General features: G+C 39.4%; 2 protein-coding genes across 2 annotated transcripts in view; one reads left to right on the top strand and one right to left on the bottom strand.

Moving 5' to 3' along the window:
* The first annotated feature begins 269 nt into the window (after positions 1–269).
* Positions 270–13,962, top strand: MORN3 (MORN repeat containing 3). Its single transcript, XM_075012753.1, has 5 exons — positions 270–414; positions 2,577–2,734; positions 6,189–6,348; positions 9,677–9,861; positions 13,874–13,962. The coding sequence occupies exons 1-5, from the start codon at positions 270–272 to the stop codon at positions 13,940–13,942; spliced, it is 717 nt and encodes a 238-aa protein (XP_074868854.1). The 3' UTR covers positions 13,943–13,962.
* A 3,048-nt stretch (positions 13,963–17,010) lies between these two features.
* The window catches only part of LOC142022669 (calcium release-activated calcium channel protein 1), a 29,468-nt gene continuing 22,540 nt past the window's right edge, over positions 17,011–23,938 (bottom strand). Inside the window, exon 2 of the mRNA XM_075012752.1 lies at positions 17,011–20,649. Within this exon, the coding sequence (XP_074868853.1) occupies positions 20,083–20,649 (567 nt within the window). The 3' untranslated portion in view covers positions 17,011–20,082. The remainder of the gene's footprint in view (positions 20,650–23,938) is intronic.

Below are 23,938 nucleotides of genomic sequence, written 5' to 3'. Positions count from 1 at the left end.
AATGTGTCCTATTTCAAGCTATGTTAATGATCGCTAATGCTTTTCACTGTAAATAATTCTTTATTTTCAGTTATCATTTTATGCTTAGGTATTTTGAGTTTCTTATTTTTGTGTTGCCTTTAGTTTCCTTTTTAAAAAGCAAGATGTTAGAGTCACTACTGAAATACATGCAGCTCACAGATGGCTTGGTCTTCTTGTACACATATTGGTAGTATCTCACTAACTGGATTTCTGACTCCTTTGTGTTTTCATTTCCAGTTCAGAACGATATGCCTATTGTAAAATATCCTAGGACTGTAGAGCCTCTCTGGATTGAATGGGACAGGAAGGCGCAGAAATGTGGATTAAGACATACAATTTATGCTGTAAATGGGGATCACTATACTGGGGAGTGGTTGGACAATTTGAAGCATGGTGAGAATATTGCTTACTAAGAAGTGCATTATACACTTATAGGTTCTTTTTTAGTTCTGTGTGGTAGAGAGTTGTGATTAATTTTATCTGTTTTTAGCACATGAACTCTGTATATATGGTGCTGTATATTTAGGCACGTATATAAAATAAGATTAATGTCGATTTCTAAAATGATGGTTGGGCATATTTTCATTTGTTAAGTAAAAATACTAATGCACTGGTTTAAAAATAAAATCAGTCCTGTAGCATCTTAAAGATTAAGAAAATAATTTATTAGTTGCTCAGCTTTTGTGGGGCAACCCCACTTCTTTAAGTCAAATAAATGTTGCTGTGCACATTTGTAGCAAAACATTATTGGGATAATACAGATTGTTGCTGTAGTCAGTTATACTCACCTGAAACTACCTTGTGTTTATAAGAGCACACAATGACATATATGAAAACAAAAAGCAGTCAAGTAGCACTTCAAAGACTAGCAAAATAGTTTATTAGGTGAGCTTTCATGGGACAGACCCACTTCAGATATATGATACCATTTTTACTGGCATAAATTTCAATACATTGCGTATTCTGTATATGCAACCTAGGTTACAGAGGGAGTATTTAAAAAAATATATGAGAACATTTTCAGAAAGATAATTGATACTGGGTAAAAATGTAAAAACTTCCTCAAGTCCTCCAAGGCAATGAACTCTTTGTGACCCTCCATTGTTTCCTCCTTTTGAAGGATGTCCCATTTCCCTCATCCCCTATGGCAGGGGCCCTGTGAGCACCTATGATTGTTGTTCACCTATTTAAAATGTCTTGTCATGCAGAAACAATCACATGTAATTTAGAGACTCAATCGTACACAAAGCAAATAATCAAAGCAAATCTTTGGGAAGAAAAGGTGTACGGAAAAGACGTGCATCGAAAGTGTTAAGCGACTGTTAGAGTTGCAGAAATTTGGGTTACTTTGGGGAACAGGTTGCAAATAGAAAACAGTATTTAAATGCATCCTGTAATTTATTTGCATCCAGCTTTCCTGTTCTCTGGGGCTTCTTAAGAGGCAACACCTATGTGGGGTAGGTTTTATATTTTGTGGCAATGAGAATAGGAAAGGTGTTTTGTTTTAATTTTTACCAATACACATCAAAGCAAACCAAGTCAATATAAATATACATGATAAACCCAAGGGTGGGAAGAACTCTAAAATTTCAAAGCGTAGAGATCATTTTCAAATGGCCTTACTTATCCCAAACCTGTAGAGGCTTCCACCAGGCCCCAAAACCCTTCCATTCCCCGGCCCTACATAGGCCTTTGCTTCTCCATGTCTATTTACAATGCTGCAAATCCTCCCTGGTGTTTTTTGACATTTCACCTCTATGGGGCATGACCACTTTTTGTCTCCTTTTGCAGTCCCCCTTTTCCACACACTCCCTATCTCTTCTCTCCCAGTGTGGCACCCCGACATGCTTCATTGCCTTATCTTAGATTTCCTCCATGATCCCCATCTCCCCATGCTGCTAGCTGCCTCCCATCTCATGAATTGCAGCAGGGAGAGCAGTGAAGAATAAAATGAGAAGGGCAGACCTGGGCTCCCAGCTTCCCTGGGAACTGTGATCTGTGATGGCCAGAGGTAAGAACTACCGCAAAATTAAATATTGTTCGGTGCAAATTACTTTGGGACAGCTGGAGTAAAGTCTGAGAGTATTGTTCTAAAATAGGACTGTTGTAAGTATGAAAATATAGATGTTAATGACATTCAGAGGATCAGAGCGGAGTAGTAATATTAGTTCCAGTTTACAGTGGGCAAACTGAGGCACAGCGATTAAATGACTTAGCCACAGTCACAGAGCAATGCTCTGAAAGAGACCAATAAAGCATCTGACTAGCTGTATCACAAGCACGACTCTGTCCTCATACAGAAGAGCTACAATGCACACACTTACCAGTGCCTTCTCATTTTCTAGCTTTATCGAACTATAAATCTTATGTTCCTAGTTTGACCACTTAGATTAAAATCTGTGGGTAGAGCAACATGGTATTCTTTCTTTCCTGTTTATGTAGTTAATGATCCCTATTGAACTTCCTTGCACAGGTGCCCTGATACTTTATAAATGCTTATGAACACCTTATAGTACCTTTTGTCTTACTGTAGCCCCTGTACTTTGTTACAACAGGTAAAGGTACACAAACCTGGAAAAGTACAGGAGCAATATATAATGGTGACTGGAAGTTTGGAAAACGGGATGGATATGGAACATACAGCATTCCTGACCCTGTAACGAAAGAATATAAGAAAGTGTATTCCGGATGGTGGAAAAATGACAAAAAATGTGTAAGCAATATTTCATGTCCTTGACTTGAAATTACCTCTCAAGAATTTAGCAAGTGGCAGGAAGCCATCTCGTGTCTTGAACTTAGTCCAAAATCACAGGGGAGATTTGGAAACAAAACAAACCAGAAAGCTTAAAATGTTGTTGTTTTAAGTGTTTTAAAATTACATTTATAATCTGAGACTAAATTGAAGCTATGAAGAACTTTTTAGGACAGGAACACGTGTAAGACCTATGAAAGCACAGTGAGGCTGTTCTTACAGGGCTTTCTTGGTTTGCCAAGGTGAATGGCTGAAAGTATGTAAACCTCCCCACCCCCTCCCTTAGCTCCCAGTGTTCTTTGTAAGTCTGTGAATGCTTTTGGTTTCCAAAACAAAATGCTTCAGTACGTTGTTTATTTTCTATATTAGAGATCATAGAAGATTTAGTCTCAAAGCTAGCAGGGGATATATAATATTCTGTGATTATTGAGAGAAGGGAAGAGATTAAGCTCTCTTCTCAGTTTGAATTTTCTTTAAATTTAATTTTGTGCTGTTGAAAAAGTGACAGCCCTGGAGACTACAATCCTTTATCCATACAAAAGGCTCACCATGGGCAATCGTAGTTACATGCTTGCCTACGGTGGCCTTTCAATAAGTCTCTGCACTACAGACAGTTCAGTTTCCAAGGTAGCTGAATCCTTTGGCCTCTACTGAAATTGCCAGCAAAAGAGGAATAGTTGTAACGATCTTTTTAAATATGGCCTCCATCCACATTTCAGAAAAGGACAACTAAAATGATTAGGGGTTTGGAATGGGTCCCATATGAAGAGAGACTAAAGAGAGTAGGACTTTTCATTTTAGAAAAGAGGAGACTAAGCGAGGATATGATCGAGGAATATAAAACTATGACTGGCGTGGAAAGCGAACAAGGAAAATTATTTACATGTTTTCATAAGATCAGAACTAGAGGACACCAAATTAAATTAATGGGCAGCAGGTTTAAAACAAATATAAGGAAATTCTTCATACAGTGCACAGTCAACCTGTGGAATTCCTTGCCAGAGGAGGCTGTGAAGGCTAGGAGTATAATAGGATTTAAAAAAAAGCTAGATAAATTCGTAGAGGTTAGGTCCATTAATGGCTATTATCCAGGATGTGTAAGGAATAGTGTCCCTAGCCTCTGATTGTCAGAAGCTGGAGATGGATGGCAGGAGAGAGATTGCTTAATTATTACCTGTTTGGTCCGCTCCCGCTGGGGCACCTGTCATTGGCTACTGTCGGCAGACAGGGTACTGGACTGGATGGACCTTTGGTCTGCCCCAATATGACCATTCTTATGTTCTTACGATAAACCAACAGAATGAAAAAGGGCAGCATTTCAAAGAGTGTCATTCTTCATAACAGAAAAACCACCTTTATAGAATTAATTCCAGACTTCGTACATGCAGAATCATTCTTGAGAAATATTTTCTTGTCTGCTAGTGAAAATTGCCTATTAGTCTTTGTTTCTGATCTTAAAATAAACCAGCTGTCTTGTATATCTAATTGGTATGCACATCCGTGGCCCTAGACTCTTGAGGAGGGCCTCGTTTCTCATTCTTTGAAAATATATTTTGAGTGATTGACCTTCAGTGAGTGTTCTGTAATGACATGCTAGTGCTGCTCTTCCTTTCCTTATCTAAAAGCTTCCCACTTGTATTATTGAAGCTCAATAAAATTAATATTGAGGAAAAATCAGTACTTTCCAGAATGGATTTTAATTTTCTGGTGAGATGAGATACCACTTTATTCCTCTGGGAAAACGCATTAATACGTCAGTGTTTCTGTCTGATAGGGATCTCCAGCGTAGGGCATGGCTTTTGAGGTTGCCTTTTGGCTCTTTGTCACAGGTGAATTTGTGTTTTCTGTGTAAAATAACATTTGTGATCTTACTTGAGGTGTCCACTAATGAAAACCCACACTAGTACCAATTAAATGTAAGCTTTAGAAGAAACACTAAGGACTGAACCAGTTATGTAGACTGCACCACTGCAAAAAATGGACCCAGCATGACTGGATTGAAGCACAGAGCAGGGGACACTATGAATGAAGTTTGGCCTGGTGTACCTGTTGTATGGATAAACGAAAGCCTTCATTCTTCATGGTGATCAACTCAACAACTTTGACAGTGCTAAATTCATTATTAAATCTATTACAAAGAAAGAAAGGAAAAAAAGATGATGTGCTGTTAATTGGGAGCACTATAACTCAACATTCATCTCAAACCTCCTTCTGGTTCTCCAGCTTTTTCTGGTTTTCTCCAATCAGTGGTCTCATTTCTTAACAGTGGAAATGCTTCTGGTTTTGTTGTTGTTTTATCCTTTTATTTTTATGTTGTACTAATCAACCAGACAGGAAAGAAGGGAGGTTGGACTGCAGGAGAGGAGGAACTTAGTGCTCCATTTTTGTCATCAGTGATGCCAAGCGGAGGATCCTACCCCGCCTCACAGCTGAAGGCTTGTCTACATTTTTCTGATGTTTTTTAAGTACATCAGAAGCAAAAAGCCTGCTGAACAACCAGTGGGGCCACTAGATGACCGAGATGCAAAAGGAGCACTCAAGGACAATAAGGTCATTGCAGAGAAACTAAATACATTATTTACTTTGATCTTTACAGCTGAGGATGATAGGGAGATTCCCAAAGCTGAGCCATTCATTTTAGGTGACAAATCTGAGTAACTATCCCAGATTGATGCATCATTAGAGGTGGTTTTGGAACAAACCGATGAACTTAACAGTAAGAAGTAAGTCTCTGGGACCGAATGGCATTCACCCAAGAGTTCTGAAAAAAATCAAATGTGAAATTGTGGAACTATTAGCTGTGGTTTGTAATCTAGTATTTAAATCAACTTCTGTACCAAATGACTGGAAGATGGCTAATGTGATGCCAATATTTAGAAACGGCTTTAGAGGGGATCCTGGCAATTATAGATCGATAAGTGTTTTATTTGGTGCACTACTCTGTATACCAGTAAGACCCACTTTTACCATATGCTATGTTATAAATGTATGATTTTGTCCTGTGTATGATTTTGTAACAGGAATAGTTCGATGGAGTCCGTTAGAAATCCTTTGTCCCTGACAGTTTGTCCCTTTTTCCATGAAGCATAAGTTATAGGGATTGATCCTGCATTAGCCAAAGTCTCTCATAATCAGGACTAGGTTACCTCCTGCTCTGATTTCTGCAATTCTAAAATGACAGTGCACTAGACTTAGCCAAATCTGTCTCTTTCTGTATATGGACTGGTGCTTTTTGTCTTTCATAAATAACATATTTACACTGTTTTGAGTAGCTTCTGAATCTGGATGTATACAAATAATAATGATCCAGTTAGTGGCAGTTCAGAGCAGAGACCCCATAAGTCCAGACTCTTAAGTATTACCTGTTTTTAATGAAGGGAATGTTACAATAAGATCTGTAACCTTATAATTTTAGGGTTATGGCATTAAGTTTTACTCGGACGTGGAATATTATGAAGGGGAATGGAGTAACGGGAAAAGGAGCAGCTGGGGCAGAATGTACTACAAGGATGGATCCATTTATGAAGGGCAATGGTTGGAAGACCAGCACAGTGGCCAAGGAATGCTTCGCTTATGTAGGTTTCAACAGCTTCTGCACTTCAGACATTTGCTGGAACCTTGCTTGGACCTCCAGCACCCCATTGTGTCTTGACATATAGGTAATACTGCCACCATCCCAAAGCATGGCCTATTAGGGATTAGTTGATTCCTCCCCAGTTTTGGCCTTGGACTCCAGAGAGAGCCAGAGCATCTGCTGGATGGACTAAATTGTTTTTATCTCTTTGCCCCATCACAGTGCCCCTCTACAGCACTGAGTTGTGTCAAGTCAACACACACATAACTTATGTTTACTGGAGTAGTAAATTACCAGATTGGGCAGAGGATGTACTACTTATGAGAGAAGGCTAAATGTCTCTGTGCTGAACCCAAATGCTTTGCCAAATACTTTTTCTAACTGGTGCATCTGATAAGGAAAAATTTGGTTTCCAAAATTTATTTTTTGTTGACTCTGTGTTTATCTTGGTTTTCTCTAGAGGGATAAAACTTGTTTATTTTTGTTTTTTGATTGCTAATCAATGGCTTTACCCATCATCCCTCTCCCAAAGCCCTGTGCTCACTGAGATGAGTTTCCAACAAAAACAGGCATCCCCAGGCTCTAACCTAAGCCAGAAATAACACTGAACATTATGTATGAAATGGAAGTTTCAGGGTGAGTCTCATAATAAAAATAGAACTTGGGATTTTTGGTTGGAGTTTGATTAAATTTAGTCTAAAGATTTTGTGTTTCAGGATTGTTGTAGGTAGAAGGAAATATTATCTGCAATGTTACTTGGGTCTTCATCTAATTGTTTCCCCAAGTGAACATGAAGCTAGGAAACTGAAAAAGCAAAGCATCTAGGAAGTGCAAGCAGTATCTTTGATGTGCATTGTGTACAAACCAAGAGCTATTACCTTTGCTAATACATATAAATTCACATTAGACCAACAGTTCAAATTAAATCAATACCAACAACCAACTTTCTGTAAGTAAGTCATACAGCCCACCTGCCTCACTCCTTTTAATGACTTCCTCCTCTAGTTTATAAATTAAATGCCTCGGTTACTAGTCAGTACTCCTAGTCTTCTACTGAAGCTTAGAAATGATCAAGACCAAAGTTAAAAACAAGGATTTCACAATAAATTATGTTTGGGTTGTAATTATGTTAAATAATGCATGTTATGTAATTATATACATGCTATTTGCGAATGATTTTCAGTAATTTTTGACTGGATGGTGACATCTTGAACAGTGCCTCACGACAACTCTCTTGGTGCAATAAACAAATCTAGTAATCAATACCACTGATCCCCTTCTTTTGCTGTTGATGGGAATTAAGCTTGAAGCACTCTTTCCACTTGTAATCTGTACCATTAAAAAGGTAACCAGTCACCGTGTTTTGAGCATTAATTGATAACATACGACTGTCCATTGAGGGCCATGGTTTTTTAACTATGTGAAGGATAACGTTTGACATACTATGTGATAGTAGAACATTTGGTTTTTAACATTTTTCCTAATATACATAGCTACATTATTGTTCAGTGAAATTATTTTATAGATTTTTTGCAAATCAAACACCACTTCCCTTACTTTGTATCATAAATTTGCCCATACAATTCCAGCCTATCAAGGCTGAGCCATTGGTTGCTGTCTACTCTCTATTTCAGAGCCCAGTTATTTTTGTCACAGCCTGGAGCTGATTATAAGTTGGATGATTTTGGTTAAAATTAGCCAGCACAATTATTTGATGCCCACAAGCTTAACGTATTCAGCTCAATCTCTGGAAACATGCCCATGTGCCGAAAGCTTTGTAATGAGGGGAAAAAAAAAATCAGTTTTCAATGGAGGTCATGACGAGCTGCATGCAGCCCAAGACTGAATTGCTTACACTGGCGCAGTGCCTGGAAAGGATGATCTTCGACTAGGGAATCACGTTGATTTAGTGGCTTCATTATAATCCATTACAGGAACGTTTCAAACCAAACTGTAGCAAAAGTACAACAGACACCAAGGCCGCATCTACATTGTCCCTCCCTTTCAAAAAGAGCATGCAAATGTGGTGCTGATTTGCATATTCAGCACCTCATTTGCATAACAGCAGCCACTCAACATTCTGGAAGTGCTGTTTTTGAAATGCAAAATAGGCGTGTGGGCGGGGTTCCTTTGAAAGGAAGCCCCCCTTTTGAAAGCACCCTTCTTCCTGAAAAAAATTAGGAAGAAGGGTGATTTCAAAAAGGGGGTTTCCTTTCAGAGGAATCACACCTACACACCTGTTTTCCATTTCGAAAGCAGCACTTCAGGAGTGGTGAGTTGGTATTATGCAAATGAGGCACTGAACGTGCATCTCAGCGCTTCATTTGCATTTTGGTTGGCTGCCTTTTCATGTCCCTTTCGAAAGGGAGGGCCAAGACCATGAACAATGGTGTTTCAACTCCTATGGAAAGAGTTCACATAGGACCTCCAGGATTTCAATGTCTCCTGAATGTTTGCTAATGTAGGCCTATCAGAGCAAGTCTTATGATTTGGTGGGTCCCCAAGCTGCTGGGACAAGAGAACAAAAAGGATCAGAGGCTGAATGGACATTTTAGCAAATTAAGTGCTGGATGAAACATCGTTGAATGTGGCACTCTCCTTTTCTCTTGCTTGTCAGGATTCCAGTGGGGATTGTTGTGATTATATATCTGAATTTGTGTTCTCTAACTCTTCTGCAACATTTGTTTAAAATTTGTTGTTCCTCTATATTAAACATGTTTACTTAGAATATTTGTGGAAAGTGAATACTACATGCACATGAACATAGTATAAGGAGTCAATTCAAGGCTCAAACTTTGTCTACACTTTTGCTCCATTCTGTTTGCCCTTATGGATGGAACCAAGCAGAAGTTTTATGTGGCTAAGTCTACACTAGTGAGTTTTTTCTAAAAAGCTGTGGCTCTTTTGTCTTTTCACAAAATGCGCTCCTTTGAAAGGAGTTTTTTTCAGAAGAGATCTTCCGGAAGAACTTCTTTCAAAGGAAAAAAACATGTAGACACCCTGGGGGCCTTATTTTTTTTTAAAGAGCAGTCCTTGTGGTGCTGGATTTTTCGATCCCTTGCCTGTTCTTTCAAAAAAGTATGGTCTGTGTGGATGCTCTCTATCGAAAGAGTGGATCGATTTTTCACTGTCTGCTTTTTTGTGTGTGGATGTGCTTTTTCGAAAGAATTTTGTTCATTAGAGATCTTCTGGAAGAACTTCTTTCACAGGATTGCTGTAGTGTAGACATAACCTGTATGGGTTGGCTTATCTTTGTTTTGTTGAATTCAGAAATTAACCAGTCACCTAACATAAATGTGCACCCTTTCATTGTCATTGAATCATTACAGCAAATGAAAATCGATATGAAGGAGCATGGAAAGATGGAAAGAAACATGGCCAAGGAAAATTTTTTTACCTGAATACAGGCCAGTTGTTTGAAGGTTTCTGGGTAGCAGATGTTCCAAAGTGTGGCACTATGACTGACTTTGGACGAGAAGAAGCTCCTTCTGCTACACAGTATCCAATACCCCAGGTAACTCTGCTTGGAAAATTAACCTTTGCAAAAGATGTTTTCACGGACAGCATGATTACAGTTGTCACCATTCGATGTCTGACTTAAAATCTGAGTAGCATGTCTTTCTTCAAGTGTCCATGTGGTTTCCTCACTCTGTGTTTGTGCCCCATGACACATTAAGATTGGACTCTTTTGACCATTGATGTCTTTTGGGGTCCCATCTGTGCCCTAGATCTCCTTGTGTTCACCCATCCAAGGCTCTGGAGCAATTGCCTCTTTTGCTGTCCCTGGTCAGCAGGCCTGGACACCCAGAACTGGACACAGTATTTCAGTTGAGGCCTAATTAGCATGGAGTAGAATGAAATAATTACTGTTAGTGTCTTGCTTATAAGACCCCTGCAAATATGGCCCAGAATGATGTTTGCTACTTTTGAAACACAGTGTTACGCTTATCCCCAGTTCAGGTCTTCTTGGAAACTCAGTATATTAACAGGTTGGTGCTTCCCTCTTTTGAGCCTTTAAGATTCTTTACCATACATCCTTTACCAATGAAGACTGCCTATTTTGTAGCTGTTGCATTCTCTCAAAGAATAGGGGAGATTCAGTCTTTGATACTGGGTCCCCTTTTCTACCGCGTCACTGAAGACATTGTTATTCTCAGGCCTCATGCCCATTTCCTTAACAAAACTATTTCAGCATTCCAGGTGAACTAAGTTAATTTACCAGTTTGCTTCCCAAAGCCTCAATATAGAGACCTACCCAATACAAAAATGTGGATCTGTCTCCACCTAGCTCAACTATTCATCTGATCCACCAGAGTCCATAGGATGATGTGCTTTTGGGGGCCTCATGGTAGCCACCCCAGCTGTCCTCTGGGAGCAGGGGAGGATTAGCTAGGGTCGGGCACAGGCAGTAGGGGCAGGTGGCAGTAGCAGCAGAAGCTGTTGCAAGGGGTCGCCTCCCTTGCGGCTCCTTCTACAGGGCAATTTAGGATGGAGCTGGTTGTGTCCTTTCCCTGATTGAAGTGCAGGGGCCTAACCTGGCACACACCCCCAACCTGCACTTGGAGGAAGGGAAGAGGGGCAGTCCCTGTGCGGATGTCCACTCCACTATCCACACATATGCAGGGCGTTATCTCACTAAACTCCAGGGAGAGGTGGTGGTGTGGGGACTTTGTATGCTTGATATAGTAAGGAAATCGTCATACTACTAGAATGGGACAACACAGTTCAAGAGCACCCCTAGACTGCTTGGGGCATTTCCAGATAGGGTTAAGGGACAGGCAAGACATATCATCATGCAGATTACAAAAACAGGACTCATTGCCTTTTAAATGATCTATCCCAAGATTAGTTGGATGAATTAGCTTTTCTGTTCAAGCAGAATAGAATCATAGAACACTGGAACTGGAAAGAAACTCAGGAGATCATCAAGTCTGCTCCCATGTACTCATGTCAGGAGAAAGCACCATCTAGACTGCTCCTGATATTTGTCTAACCTTCTCTTAAAAGTCTCCAATGATGGATGTTCCACATCTCCCTAGGCAATTTATTTCAATACTTAACCACTCTGACAGGAAGTTTTTCCTGATGTCCAGCCTAAACCTCCCTGGCTGCAATTTAAGCCTAATGCTTCTTGTCCTATCCTCAGAGGTTAAGGAGAATAATTTTCTTTCTCCTTGTAGCAAACTTTTAGGTACTTGAAAGCTGTTATGTCTCCTTTCAGTCCCCTCTTTTCCAGACTAAACAAACTCAATTATTTCAATTGTCTCTCATAGAGATTATGATTTCTAGACTTTTAATATTAATTTTTGTTGCTCTTCTGTGGACTTTTTTTCAGTTTGCCCACATCTTTCCTGAAATGTGGCACCCATAACTGGAACAATACTATAGCTGATGTATAATAAGTGCAGAGTAGAATGGAAGAATTACCATACTTCCCATCTTTCCTACACAGTGGAATAGTTTGTCAATGTGTCCTTAATAATATTTCTTTGAAAAAACTGCCAGCTGTCTTCAACTGTTTTTCTTCTTACACATGCTTCCCAGGGGATCTTACTACCAACTGAGTTTGCTTAAGTGTGCCTTCTTCAAATTCATTGTCTTTATTTTGCTTTTCTCCCTCCTACCATTCCTTAGGATCTCAAATTCAATCATTTCATGATCACTTTCACCTAAGCATCCTTCCCCTTTCAAATTCTCACCAATTCCTCAAATTCTCAGTGAAAACTTTGAGTTCCAGTTATTTAAATTCTCTGCAGATTAAAGTTCATCACATCCATTGTAGGATCTGTTCCTACTCTGTGAACATGGGATACTGAGCTAAATGGCCTGCTCATCTTCCAACAGTGGCCGATGTCAGGTGCTTCAGAGGGAATGAGCACAAGAGGTAGTCATCAAGTGAGTCATCCCACTGCCCATTCCCATCTTGTGGCAAACAGAGGCTAGAGACCCCATCTCTGCCCATCCCGACTTACAGCCATTGATGAACTTATCCTCAGTGAACATAGAGAAAGTATCCATTTCCACTATCGATACAGCACTTTTAACCAGAATTAAATTCATGCAGAGAAGCCACCTAACTCTAATTTAGCAGCGTATTTTGATAATTTGGAAAAATAGTGGAGAAAGGGGAACTAGCTGACAATTTATCTGGATTTTCAGAAAGATTTTAAGTTCCTTTTAAGGGCTGTTAAAGAAATGTAGATATGGGATAAGAAGTAAGGGCTGTTAAAGAAATGTAGATATGAGATAAGAAGTAGAAATGGAAAGAAAAAAAAATCAGAGATAAATGGTCAATTTTCAGCTAGAAAGGTTAGCAGAGGTGGCCCAAAATTCTGCACCAGCACCACTGTTGTTTGCTATAGTTACTAATTACCTGGCAAAGGAGTGAACAGAGGGGAACCAAAACTTGCACATGGCACAAGATTATGTAGCTTACTTAACTCTAGTGATTGAAACAGCAGTAGAACCTAATGTTTAAAGAGTTAAAGACTTGGAGATGCAAAGCAATGCACATTTGAAGGAATATATGGAAATCCTTAGCCCTCTTTTTGGTTTTTAATTAGTTACAACCACTGAAGACAAACTAGGAGTCACAGCCGACAGTACAGTGAAAACGTACAGCAAACAATTCAGAAGTGTTAGGCTGTATAAAGAATAAAATAGAAAATACTGAATGTTCTACAAATCCATGGAACATTGTCAAACTGTCGTCAGTTCTGACCATCCCATATGAAAAGGGGATAAAGAAGAAATACAGAAGGGATCCAGAGACAGAGGACACATGTAATTTGAGGCATAGAAAGACATAATGAAGAGACATTAAAATTGTTTAGTTTACAGTTGATGGATATGGTGGAAGCGTAAAATAATGAGTTTAATAGGAAACAGCTTTCTTCCATAATATTGTTAATGTGTAATTTGCTGTGTGTATAAATTTTAAAAAATTACATATTTATATGGATGACATCCACAGTTACATTAAGCAAGATTTTTTTTTTTTTTTAAAAAAGAGAGGATATGAACCTTGTGGTTCAGAGGATAAACTAACCACTAACTGATGAGGATTAGAAAGAAACTTTCCCAGTAGGCAGATTATTCCATCATTTTCCATGCTGAGATTTCGTGCATTTTCCTTAGAAATGACATATTAACCACTGCTAGAGACACTCCCCATTTGTTGGCTGTAGACAAACAGGTCACAGCTTCCCTGTTGAAAATATTTTCCTGACTAGTTAGTTAACAGCTTCTACCATGCAAACCATGGTGACAGACCTGGATTATGTTTTGTCCAGACTATGTACTTTATAAGGTAGTAACATGCAGCCTATACATAAATATTGAAAAAAGAGGCACCTGCTTTCATCAGAAAATGAGAAAAGTGAAGAAAGCATTTTAAAGTATTTAGTGAAATGCTAACTAGGTAAAGTCCAATTAAGTGGCAGATACTACAGCAGCTGTTGAATACAACAGCATTTGCAAATTCTGAGTATTTAAAATTTACATTGCATAACCTGTTTTTACTTTAGATTGAACTGGCTAATCCAGAGGAGGTTTTAGAAGAGGCCCAGGCAATGTTTGACGATAGCCAAGAATGAGAACAGACTGCTTGGAAAGAGGAGAAAAGGCGACAAGACTCCTCCTCCTTCACTTGAATCATCTTTCTAGGTCCATTATACAGGAGATTGTCCTGGAAAACAGAAAGCAGCACCAAAGTCCACTTTGTGCTCAAGAACTTAATCAGTTGCTCCAAACTGCCACAATATAAACTTCATTGGGTATTTCTGTTTGGACAGGATAAATTTTACTCAGGCGTTTGGAAGTTGAAGAGACTTTATACGAAGAAATAATTCTGCCCATGAATAAGTTAAAAGTAGGTGTTGTCCTCTTTATACTGTATTATAAGAAACCTATGTCTGATTGTAAACCAATTTCCACACATTTTTAATACCAGATGGCCATGGTCAAGGGTCGGCAACCTGTGGCTCTGGAGTTCCATGCGACTTTAAGGAGCCACTTGCAGCTCTTAGAGCTGCCACTGCTGACACCTTTTGCAGCTCCAAAGGCTGCCACCGCTTAAACAAAAATGTAGTCAGTTGCCCACCATTGAGCCAACGGAACTTAGTTTTGTTTAAGCAGCAGCAACTGGAGCTGCTTAGCAGTCAGCTGCAGCAGGGAGCCCAGAAGAGAAAGCTGGCTGTGCAGGGAGCCACCCATGTGAGCAGAAGTCTAAGCCAGCAGGAGAGTTGGGGGGAGGGGGACTAAGCCTGCCCGTGCCAGAGCTGCACAAACATGCTGAGGGGATGGTGGGGAGCAGCAGGGGGAGGCAGTGGCCGTAGCAGAACCGTGTGCGCTAACTTTACCCTGGAGGGGAGGGAGGTTGAGGTTCAGGTGAGTTAATCCTGGCGATAGAGGGCAGATTTTGGGGGCTGAGGTGGGTGGAGCCTGGAGATATGGGTAACAACTTTCTAACTGGTACAAATTATTGTGTGTGCACTGTTCTTAAAATAGGGATGATAAAAGCACGGTTTGATGTTATTTATTAAGGACTGTTTCATTCACATGCATTGGGGCTCTAGGACTGATTTTGTAACTGAATTTGAAAAAATGGCTCTTCTCACTATTTTGGTTGCGGACCCCTGCCATGGTTAAGTGGACCGAAAACCAAGCACAGACTAGCCCTACCTTCATGTTGGAATCACAAGAATTATAGTCATGGCATCATTGGAAAGCCTGTATTTTTCTTTTCTTCACCATAAATTAAAAACAAACTAGTCCAGAAGAGTCAGGGGATAGAAGCTGGCATTTGTGTCAGCGTGGCATTGCAGAAAGAGGTGCATTCTGCCACTGGCTGCAGTTAGGGTTTATACGGGGTTGCTTGACCTCTTGCTTTCTGTACATCCCAAGAGTATTAGTTACAAATTTCTGTACATAGGGGCAGCTTTACTGGAACTAGAATAATTTTCATGCTGCATTAAAAAAAAAACAAAAAAAAAATGTGTGATGGAAACTGCTGGTTTGCAGCCAGCATAGGTCTTTTTTTTTTTTCCTTCAAAATAGCTATTCCTTAAAACACTTTCCCTAAGTGCCAGGTTTACAATCACATCTAGTTATGGAGAGACTATTTCTTCTCAAGGCTGCAGTTTCATACAAGAAATTCCTTCTAGAAGTATTTTCTAGCTCTGCTTTAAAAGGGGGTAAGTCATCTATTATGATGCCCTGGCACAGCTCAAGAGGATTTCTCCCACCAAAGCCAAAGTGAATTGGCTTTTGGTAGATGAACTGGATACGTAGGAGGTGCCAACAAGAACAAGATTCTTCCCACATCTTGTGGAGCCACACAGGGTATAGCAGTAACCACAGCAGTAACCATATTCTCTGGGTTTTGGTCAATAGACTCTGAAGTTTAGACCTCAAAAGTTATTCTAAGCTAAGTTCTAATTGATATTTTCATTAGAGTTATTTGCTTTCCTCCACATTTAAAAGGAGATTATTGGTCATGCTTAACCCTTCTGTGTGATCAAAATGCAGATCTAGTAAAGAGAGGGCAAAGTCTAAGCCTAGCTGTATCACCAAATCTCTCTTGCTCTAGCCTTCAGTAAGTCACTTAAGCCTAAAGCACACATCATTAGGCTGAAGTCAAGGGAGGCATGTCAGTTAATATTAGATATTTCCAAACTGGTGCTATTTTATGTTCTCTCTCTCTCTCACACTCAGCCTTTTGCAGAGAACTACTAGGAGGATGTATACATTTAAAGCACAAATAAGTGCCAGAGTATTGAGTGACTGAAATTAGTAAGTAATTATGTTTTATTAGCTACTATAGCTGGGTGTAGACTACAGAGTTGTGTTGACAGAAGAGGCCTTCTGTCGATAAACCCACTGCGCATCCACGCTACAAATGTGTTCTGTTGAGAATCTGTCGCCAAACTGCAGCAGTTTTCAGGGCAGAGTTCTGTCTTGATCATAGGAGGTATAGCACCTCTGTTGACAGATTCTATTGACAAAAAAAAATGTGTAGATGCTCTGGGGGGCCCTCTGTCGACAGAGAGGGCTTTTGGTTCACTAGGCTGCCCTGTTTGCAGAGCTTCTGGTTGGCTGTTTTGTCAACAGAGGGCTGGACAGGCTGGCCGCTCTCTGTTGATCGAGGGCGCTGATGGGGAGTCTGTATTAGGTGTCGGCATGTTCTGTAGACAAATATTCTGTTGGGAAGTATCTGTCGATGGTGACTTCTGTCAATAGAACTCTGTAGTGTAGACATAGCTTGTGTACTTAGCTCATCTGATTTGCACTGGATTCGTGAATGTCAATAAGAATGAGAATATATGTTTGTTGTTTATTCAAGAGACTGCCCATATAATCTAAGTAAGAGCCTACTTTAAAAAAAATACTGAACAGAATACCAAAATCAGGCTTAATCCCAATAATAGAGCAGCATGGAAGTGAGGAAAGATACTGTGACTACATTATTCTTTTTATCCCCATGTGTGGAGTCAAGAAGGGTTGTGTGCACACCTGGCAGTCCATGTACCAAGACTCTGAACGATGAAACACCAAACATTTAAGAGGATATCTTCATAAAACTAGGATTATTCCTTGCACGGTGTAACTAAATGGAATAAAATAAGTGACAGTTATAGAGTAAGAAGTCTGTCAGATATTTTGGTGAAAAGAAAAATTACAAGTGTATTTTATTTAAATTTTAAATCTAAATATAATATATACAGTAACCAGTGTTGAAAATGTTTAAAGTAGATGCTCAATACCATTTAGTATAAACAAGGGATCAAAAGAACTCTAGTTTTTAGAGAACACACATCATGAGTTCTGGTCTTTATTCGTGCTTCTGTTAATAACTGACCTTGCACGAGGCACATTTTTGTGGCCATTTCCCAGCTGACAAATGGGGAAAATACATACCTGAACGGTGTCTAAAAGTTCAAAGGTCAGGAAAATGACTACTAATACTTCTAATTTACAAGGAATCCAAACAGCTTAAAATTTAATAAGGTGCCTTGCTTACCCTGTACTTTTGAACACTAGTATTTCCTCTGCAATTGCTTTGTCAACACACACACAATAGGGTAAGTGACCTATCCAGGAGAAAACAACAAAAATTATACTCACCCCCCACACAGGAGGGCTGGGGCAGAGAGCAGGGAGTTATTTATTTTTCTTTTCTCTTTCATCAGTTTTTCAGAGGTATAAATTGTAAAATTCAAAGCTTTCAGAGAAGTGTAATTTTATTTCAACTTGGTAGTGTCCCTTTAAAATATCTTCTCCAGTATACTTACTGTATCACACCTTTCTAAAAGTCTGTGTTCCCAGTGTACATAAGGTATTGTTAGATTTACCGCTGTCAACTCAGTAAAGGGTGGGCAACTGGGTTTTGTGCTCAGGCTGGTAAATTTTATGACCATTCTGGAATACCGTTTCCTAATTTAATCCCATTAGCACTGAGCAACAAACAAACCGTTGTGGAACAGTGAGTGGAACTCTGCTCATCAATTAATATACTTCAGCTGAAAAACAAAAACCCCACCAAAAACCAAAAACAACCCCCCCAAAAATAACAAAAAATAAAACCCCAAATTTGATGATAATGTCAGAACCAGAGAGAATTTCTGTTTGACTTTCACATCCAGAAACTATCGGGGATGGCAACTCAAGAACTATCTTTGCTTTTGAACAGTGCACTAGAGGAGAAAAACAGCACCATGATATAGCCACAAAACTCTGATACAGCTTTTAAAGTATTTTTTCGGAATATAAGCTGCACTTTGGATCGAGTCTTACTAACACATTTTATGGGCGCTAGTGCTTGCATTAAGACTGTTGTAAGGATCCAGTGTTTGCAAAATTTGGACCTTAATTTGGTAAAGGGGCCAGGTTGTAACAGACTGAATTTGACGTAGGCATAAGTGTGCACAGCTCCATTTGAAGTCAAAACAGACACAGCTCTGCTCAGGCGACAACTGAATTTGACACCTCCATAACAAAATTACAGGATTACATTTTACAACAGGTGTCAGCAACCTTTCCGAGGTGGAGTGCCGAAATTCGACCCTGTGTTCTCTATGTACTGTCCGAATGTCGGTGATACTTTTTAAAGTCAATAAGAGTCCTACTTGCAACAGCTTCATTAATAAATAAATAAAGATGTAGAGTTTTACAGGTGGCAGTTGGTAGCATTAGCAGGCCTTTTGTTAATCCCAGCTGCACGTGATGATGAAAATCAGCTCACATGGCGCTCTTGGCACCCTTGCTGCAGATTGTTGACTCTTGTTCAACAATATTAGCTAGGAGCAGAGATCCCACTTCTGTTCCATGGGATCTAAACATATAACAAACCAGTAGTTTTTGGGTTCTAAGACATTTTTCACTAGCTAATCCACCCCTTTCCATTCTTCAGTAATGCCAAAATTAACTGTTAAATGTATCTAGAGTCATATTTCTCAGTGAGTTGAGGCCAAATCTTATAATATTTGTCAAGTGGGAGTTTCCACTTGAGAAAAAATGTAGAATATGACACAAAGTCTTGAGGCTAAAACAGTAAATTCACTCAATAAAAAGATGCACATATAATTAAGCAGCAATACTACTACTTAAAATAAAAATAATTTGTTTTCATAAATAAGTCTATATAGCAGAAATTGTCTTCCAGAACATTTTGAAGCAAAAATCAGGTGTAATTAAGATTTTAATACCTTATATACTCTAGTTGAGCAAGCAGATTTCTTTACCAAACAAAATCAGGGCACAGCTAATTACTTGGGATTCCCACACAGACAAAACATCTTATCAACTGTATCAGAGAATTTATTCAAAAATATATTTTGTATATAAAAAGTACAAAATACTTTCAACTTTGGTTTGGAACAGCAGCAGTAATTCTACTGTTGCTAAGTCTCTACCAATGCATATTAATAGCAAGTTTTCAAGCAAGAAAAAAAAGTCTAATGGTAGCTTCTTTGTCTAGTTTTTTTCTTTTCAAAAATGTTTCCTCAATGAAAACAGGCAATTTTATCACTTCTGATAATAATTTGCTCCCATGAACATTAAAGGAGGTATTGCTTTTCTCTGTTTTTCTTCTCAAAAGAAGAGTAGAGTTAGGGCCTCAGTCCTACAGATGTGGACCATACCACATTGCAAGAAGACTGGTCATGGGGAATCTGGAGGGAAGACTTTATAGCTGCCATGGCAAAAAAGCCCTACAGAAATTAAGAAAGTAATAATTACTTGGCAGAAAAATAGGATTGGGGCAGCTAGTGGGGAAAAAAGGAAGCAGGAAATCCTCTCAATTTTACCTTTCCTCAGACTTTTAGGGATCACAGCAGTAGAATTGAAACCAAATGATAATTACTACATGTCCCAAGTAATTTGTATCATGCCATGCAACATGTATTGGGCAAGCAATACTTTCTAGCAAACACCAACATTAAATAGAGAGAAATAAGGCTTCTCTCACTTCTAACAAACACCAAGGCCTAAAATTTAATTCACCATATATCCACCATTCAACATTAAGAAGAAACAATCCAGATGATAAGAAGAGGGACAAGACGCATGCTCAGTGCAGCCATATCCCAACACCAGTCTCTTCAAATGTCAGTTGTCTAAGATGTTATGGTATTTTTGTACTGTAAGAAGTTAACACAGTACTTATAAATCGCTCTTTAAAATAAATCAACAGTCCCGCTAGTTCATGCATGGTGGAGTCAACATAAGTAAAAAAAAATTATGCAAAATGGCTGCCAGGAGGTGGCAAGGTGTCGCCTCTGTGATCCAGCTGATCCTGAAGTCGTGCAAACTCAGCAAGTTCATTCAGCTCTTGAAACTGCCTGTCTGTTTTGTGGCTCACCAGTGACCTATAGAAGTGGACTGCAAACACAATGAAAATCAATCCAAAAGGAACCATAATAGATGTTGAGGCAATGGCTGCTGCCTCTCCTGGCGTGATAGTAGAATTGTTTTCATGCACTGAATCAACTGGGTGCCTCTGTAGTGGAAGAAATTTCACCCAACACAGCAGCACCACCTCTGCAAGGAAGAGCAAGGTCCCGATAACTGTGGAAAATGCCCAGGCGAGCTCAATGTGCCGATGCATGCGCTCATGTGGAGACTCCTTTACAGAATTGAGATTGTGCACGTTACTAACAGCCTCTATATTTGGCAGAATGCAGGTACTTATCATGAGAGCAAAGAGGTGAACAGCAACAAGCACAGTAGTACAGGCACTGAAAGCTATCAAGAGACCCTGAGGGTATACATGGTTTGTTTCCAGCTGAACCTCCACCATAGCCACCTGGAAAGGAAGAAGAAAAATAATATACACATCAGTATTAAATCCAAGAGGTCACTTAACAAACAACAGGTTTAATATAAGCAGGTTTAAATAGTTCCATTTTACATCAATACAATATTTTAAGAATATAATTTAATTCTCACTGGCTATGTCTACACTAGTGAGTTTTTCCCAAAAAGCCAGAGCCCTTTAAAAAAAAAATCCCACTGAGCGTCTGCGTGCAAAATATCAGAGGGGTAGCCGTGTTAGTCTGGATCTGTAGCAGCAACGAAGGGTCCTGTGGCACCTTATAGACTAACAGAAAAGTTTAGAGCATGAGCTTTCGTGAGTTAACTCACTTCTTCAGATGCTGGTCCAGCATCTGAAGAAGTGAGTTAACTCACGAAAGTTCATGCTCTAAACTTTTCTGTTAGCCTATAAGGTGCCACAGGACCCTTCGTTGCTGCATGCAAAATGCGTTCCTTTGATATTAAATTGGAAGCATGCGTCACATTTTCTGGCAGACCAGTTTCTCTCCCAGATAGGAAAAGCAGCTTTTTCCAAAAGATTCTTTTGGGCGGGGGGGAACAAAACCACACCTGTGTAGATGCCCTGGGGGCCCTTTTTTTGAAAGAGAAGTTTTCATGGTGCCAGATTTTTCAATCCCTGGCCTGTTCTTTCATGAGAGCAGGAGTTGTGTGTACACTCTCTATCGAAAGAGCAGATCAGTTTTTTCAATCCACTTTTTTTGTGTGAAGATGTGCTCTTTTGAAAGAAGTTATTTCAAAAGAGATCTTCCGGAAGAACTTCTTTCAAGAGGATCGCTTTAGTGTAGCCATAGCCACAATGTCTGGATAATGAAAACAGACTTGGCAATATCACTAGCCGATTGTCATGTAGTAGCATACACTGCGAAGTTGGGCCTCCAAACACTAAAAGGAAGTCTAAATCTGTGGATAAACATTCAATTTTAAAACAAATTAAAAACTGGATTTTTAAAAAACAAATAAATTTGAAATTAAGATCATTAATATTAAAGCCTAAACTTACTTTAATATATTAAAATAATTTGAATGAATAAGAAAATATTCAGACAGTACGTTTGCTGCCAAAAATTTTAAACCACTGAAGTGATGGAAGTCACTTGCTAAGCATCTGGAACAAGAATCTGTTGATGTGCTAAAGCAGATTTTGACAGCAGTAGCCTTTTCTACCAGTACAGAAAATATTTTCATTATTTCATTTCAATAACTGCCTCATTCAAAGTTAAGGAACCATATGGGAGTTAGAAAAAAAAACAACAACCCAAAATAAAAAAAAAAAAAGTATCTTTTTTTCTCTTCAAATTCACATGTAATAACCATGAAGATCAGATCTATTAATTCTAAAAATGAGGCAGCACATGTGACCAGAAACAAATCAGTTAAATTCATTAGTTATAATACTCCAGTCAGTTGTTTTAAATGCAATACTCTTTTGACACTTGCTTGACACAAATAAAAATGTAATAATGGAAATAAAAATGTCATTCATTATTTTCCAACAAAACAATGCAAAAAATAAGGCTCTAAAGAAGTGTTAAGCTATGCAAGTGCTAAAATAGTGAGTATAGCTATATTTAATTGCAAATACACGTTAATAGCAACCAACTAGAATCAACCTCTCTTTAGGAAGAATACAAATGAAAACAAGATTAAAACAGGTATTTAAATTGAGGCTTCCTGCTGACGATGGTTTAAAAAAAAAAAAAAAAAATCAACCACCCTGTTTTAAATCCAAACCAAAAATCAGTTTAAATTTGTCATTTTCCCCCCATAAGTGAAACATTTTTAGAAATCTTACATTCTGGGCCTGAGATAGCCAAGGGAGCCACATTTCACTCAATCTACTTCTAAACATACACACATATGTTAATGCCAGGAAAATAACTGCCCTGTCAATTCTAAGACAATTTCCATCAGAAAACTATGCCTTGGGGATCAACACATTGAAGCTCTGTTAGGCTACAGGAGAAATGACAAATTCTTCAATAAAATAATTAAATAAATAAATAAATAAGAGCACTTCACTGAGGCTGTCTACACTTGCCCTGTACTTCAAAGACGGCATGGTAATCAGGTTGATGGGAGATTATTGATGAAGTGCTGCAATGAATATGCAGCACTTCATTTAGGCTAATTCTCCCGCATAGCAACTTCCAAATGTCAAACTTCAAAGTGCCCATGGCTAACAAAGTTGCCACGGGGGAGAATCAGCCTAATGAAGCGCTGCATATTCATTGCAGCACTTCATCAATAATCTCCCATCAGCGTGATTACCATGCCCTCTTCGAAGTACGTGGCAAGTGTACACATAGCCTGAGAATAATCAGAGGGATAGCCATGTTAGTCTGTAGCTGCAAAAACGAGAAGTCCTATGGCAACTTACACTCACAGATTTTTTAGAGCATACATCTGACAAAGTGGGCCTTTGCCCATGAAAGCTTATGCTCCAAACAATCTGTTAGTCATAAGGTGCCACAGGACTTCTCATTGATTGCACTGAGAGTTGTTCCCCAGCCACACAAAGTTAAGGATCATCAGTTTATCCATTTCCTACATCACTTCTGCAACTGAGATCAGTGGACTTGGAAGGTAAAGAGCTTACAGTAAACCCACGAAATACACGAGTTCAAGTTGCATTTAACTTGCATTTATGCAAGTTAAGTGCAACTCAAAGCCACTCTGCAGCTGTCTGCCCAGCGCAGCTTCTCCCAGCTGGGGAAGCTGGGCGGTCAGCCGCGCCTGGCTCCCCACTGCTGGCAGGAGCCAGGAAACTGACCAGCGATGTTGGGGGTCTACTGCATTCAAGTGAGTTTAAAAAACAAAAAAACCCCACAGCACTCTGCTGCATTGGGCCAGGGCATGGGAGGGGTGTGTGTGAGGGGGTGGCATGGAGTGGGGCTAAAATCTGCAGTGCATTAATTAATTAACCAGCCCTTTGAGGTTTCAGAGATTGGCCTCCAGCTTAACCATAAACATCTACACTAGAATTTTTAGCCCTGTGAGTTTGAGTCCGCTGGCCTGGCTAGCCACAGATCTTTTACTGCAGTGTTGACGTGCCCTAATGTACACAAAGAAGCCCTTTGTGGTTTTGGCCCTATGCTAAGGATAGTTAAATGAGAGCAGTGGCATGTTTTGGGAAGGCTGGAAGCAACAGCTGCATCTCTGCTTCACTCTGCCTCTGGCCCTCAGATATCTAGGCCACTCCCCGCCTACAAAATCAAGAACTAGTTCTCCAGCAAGGAGTCTTCGTAAGGCTGTACGAAACA

The sequence above is a fragment of the Carettochelys insculpta genome, chromosome 18, assembly GCF_033958435.1.
Source record: "Carettochelys insculpta isolate YL-2023 chromosome 18, ASM3395843v1, whole genome shotgun sequence".
In the NCBI taxonomy this organism is placed as follows: domain Eukaryota; kingdom Metazoa; phylum Chordata; order Testudines; family Carettochelyidae; genus Carettochelys; species Carettochelys insculpta.
The sequence above is the reverse complement of the archived record's forward strand: the minus strand, read 5'-3'. Positions and strand labels throughout refer to the sequence as shown.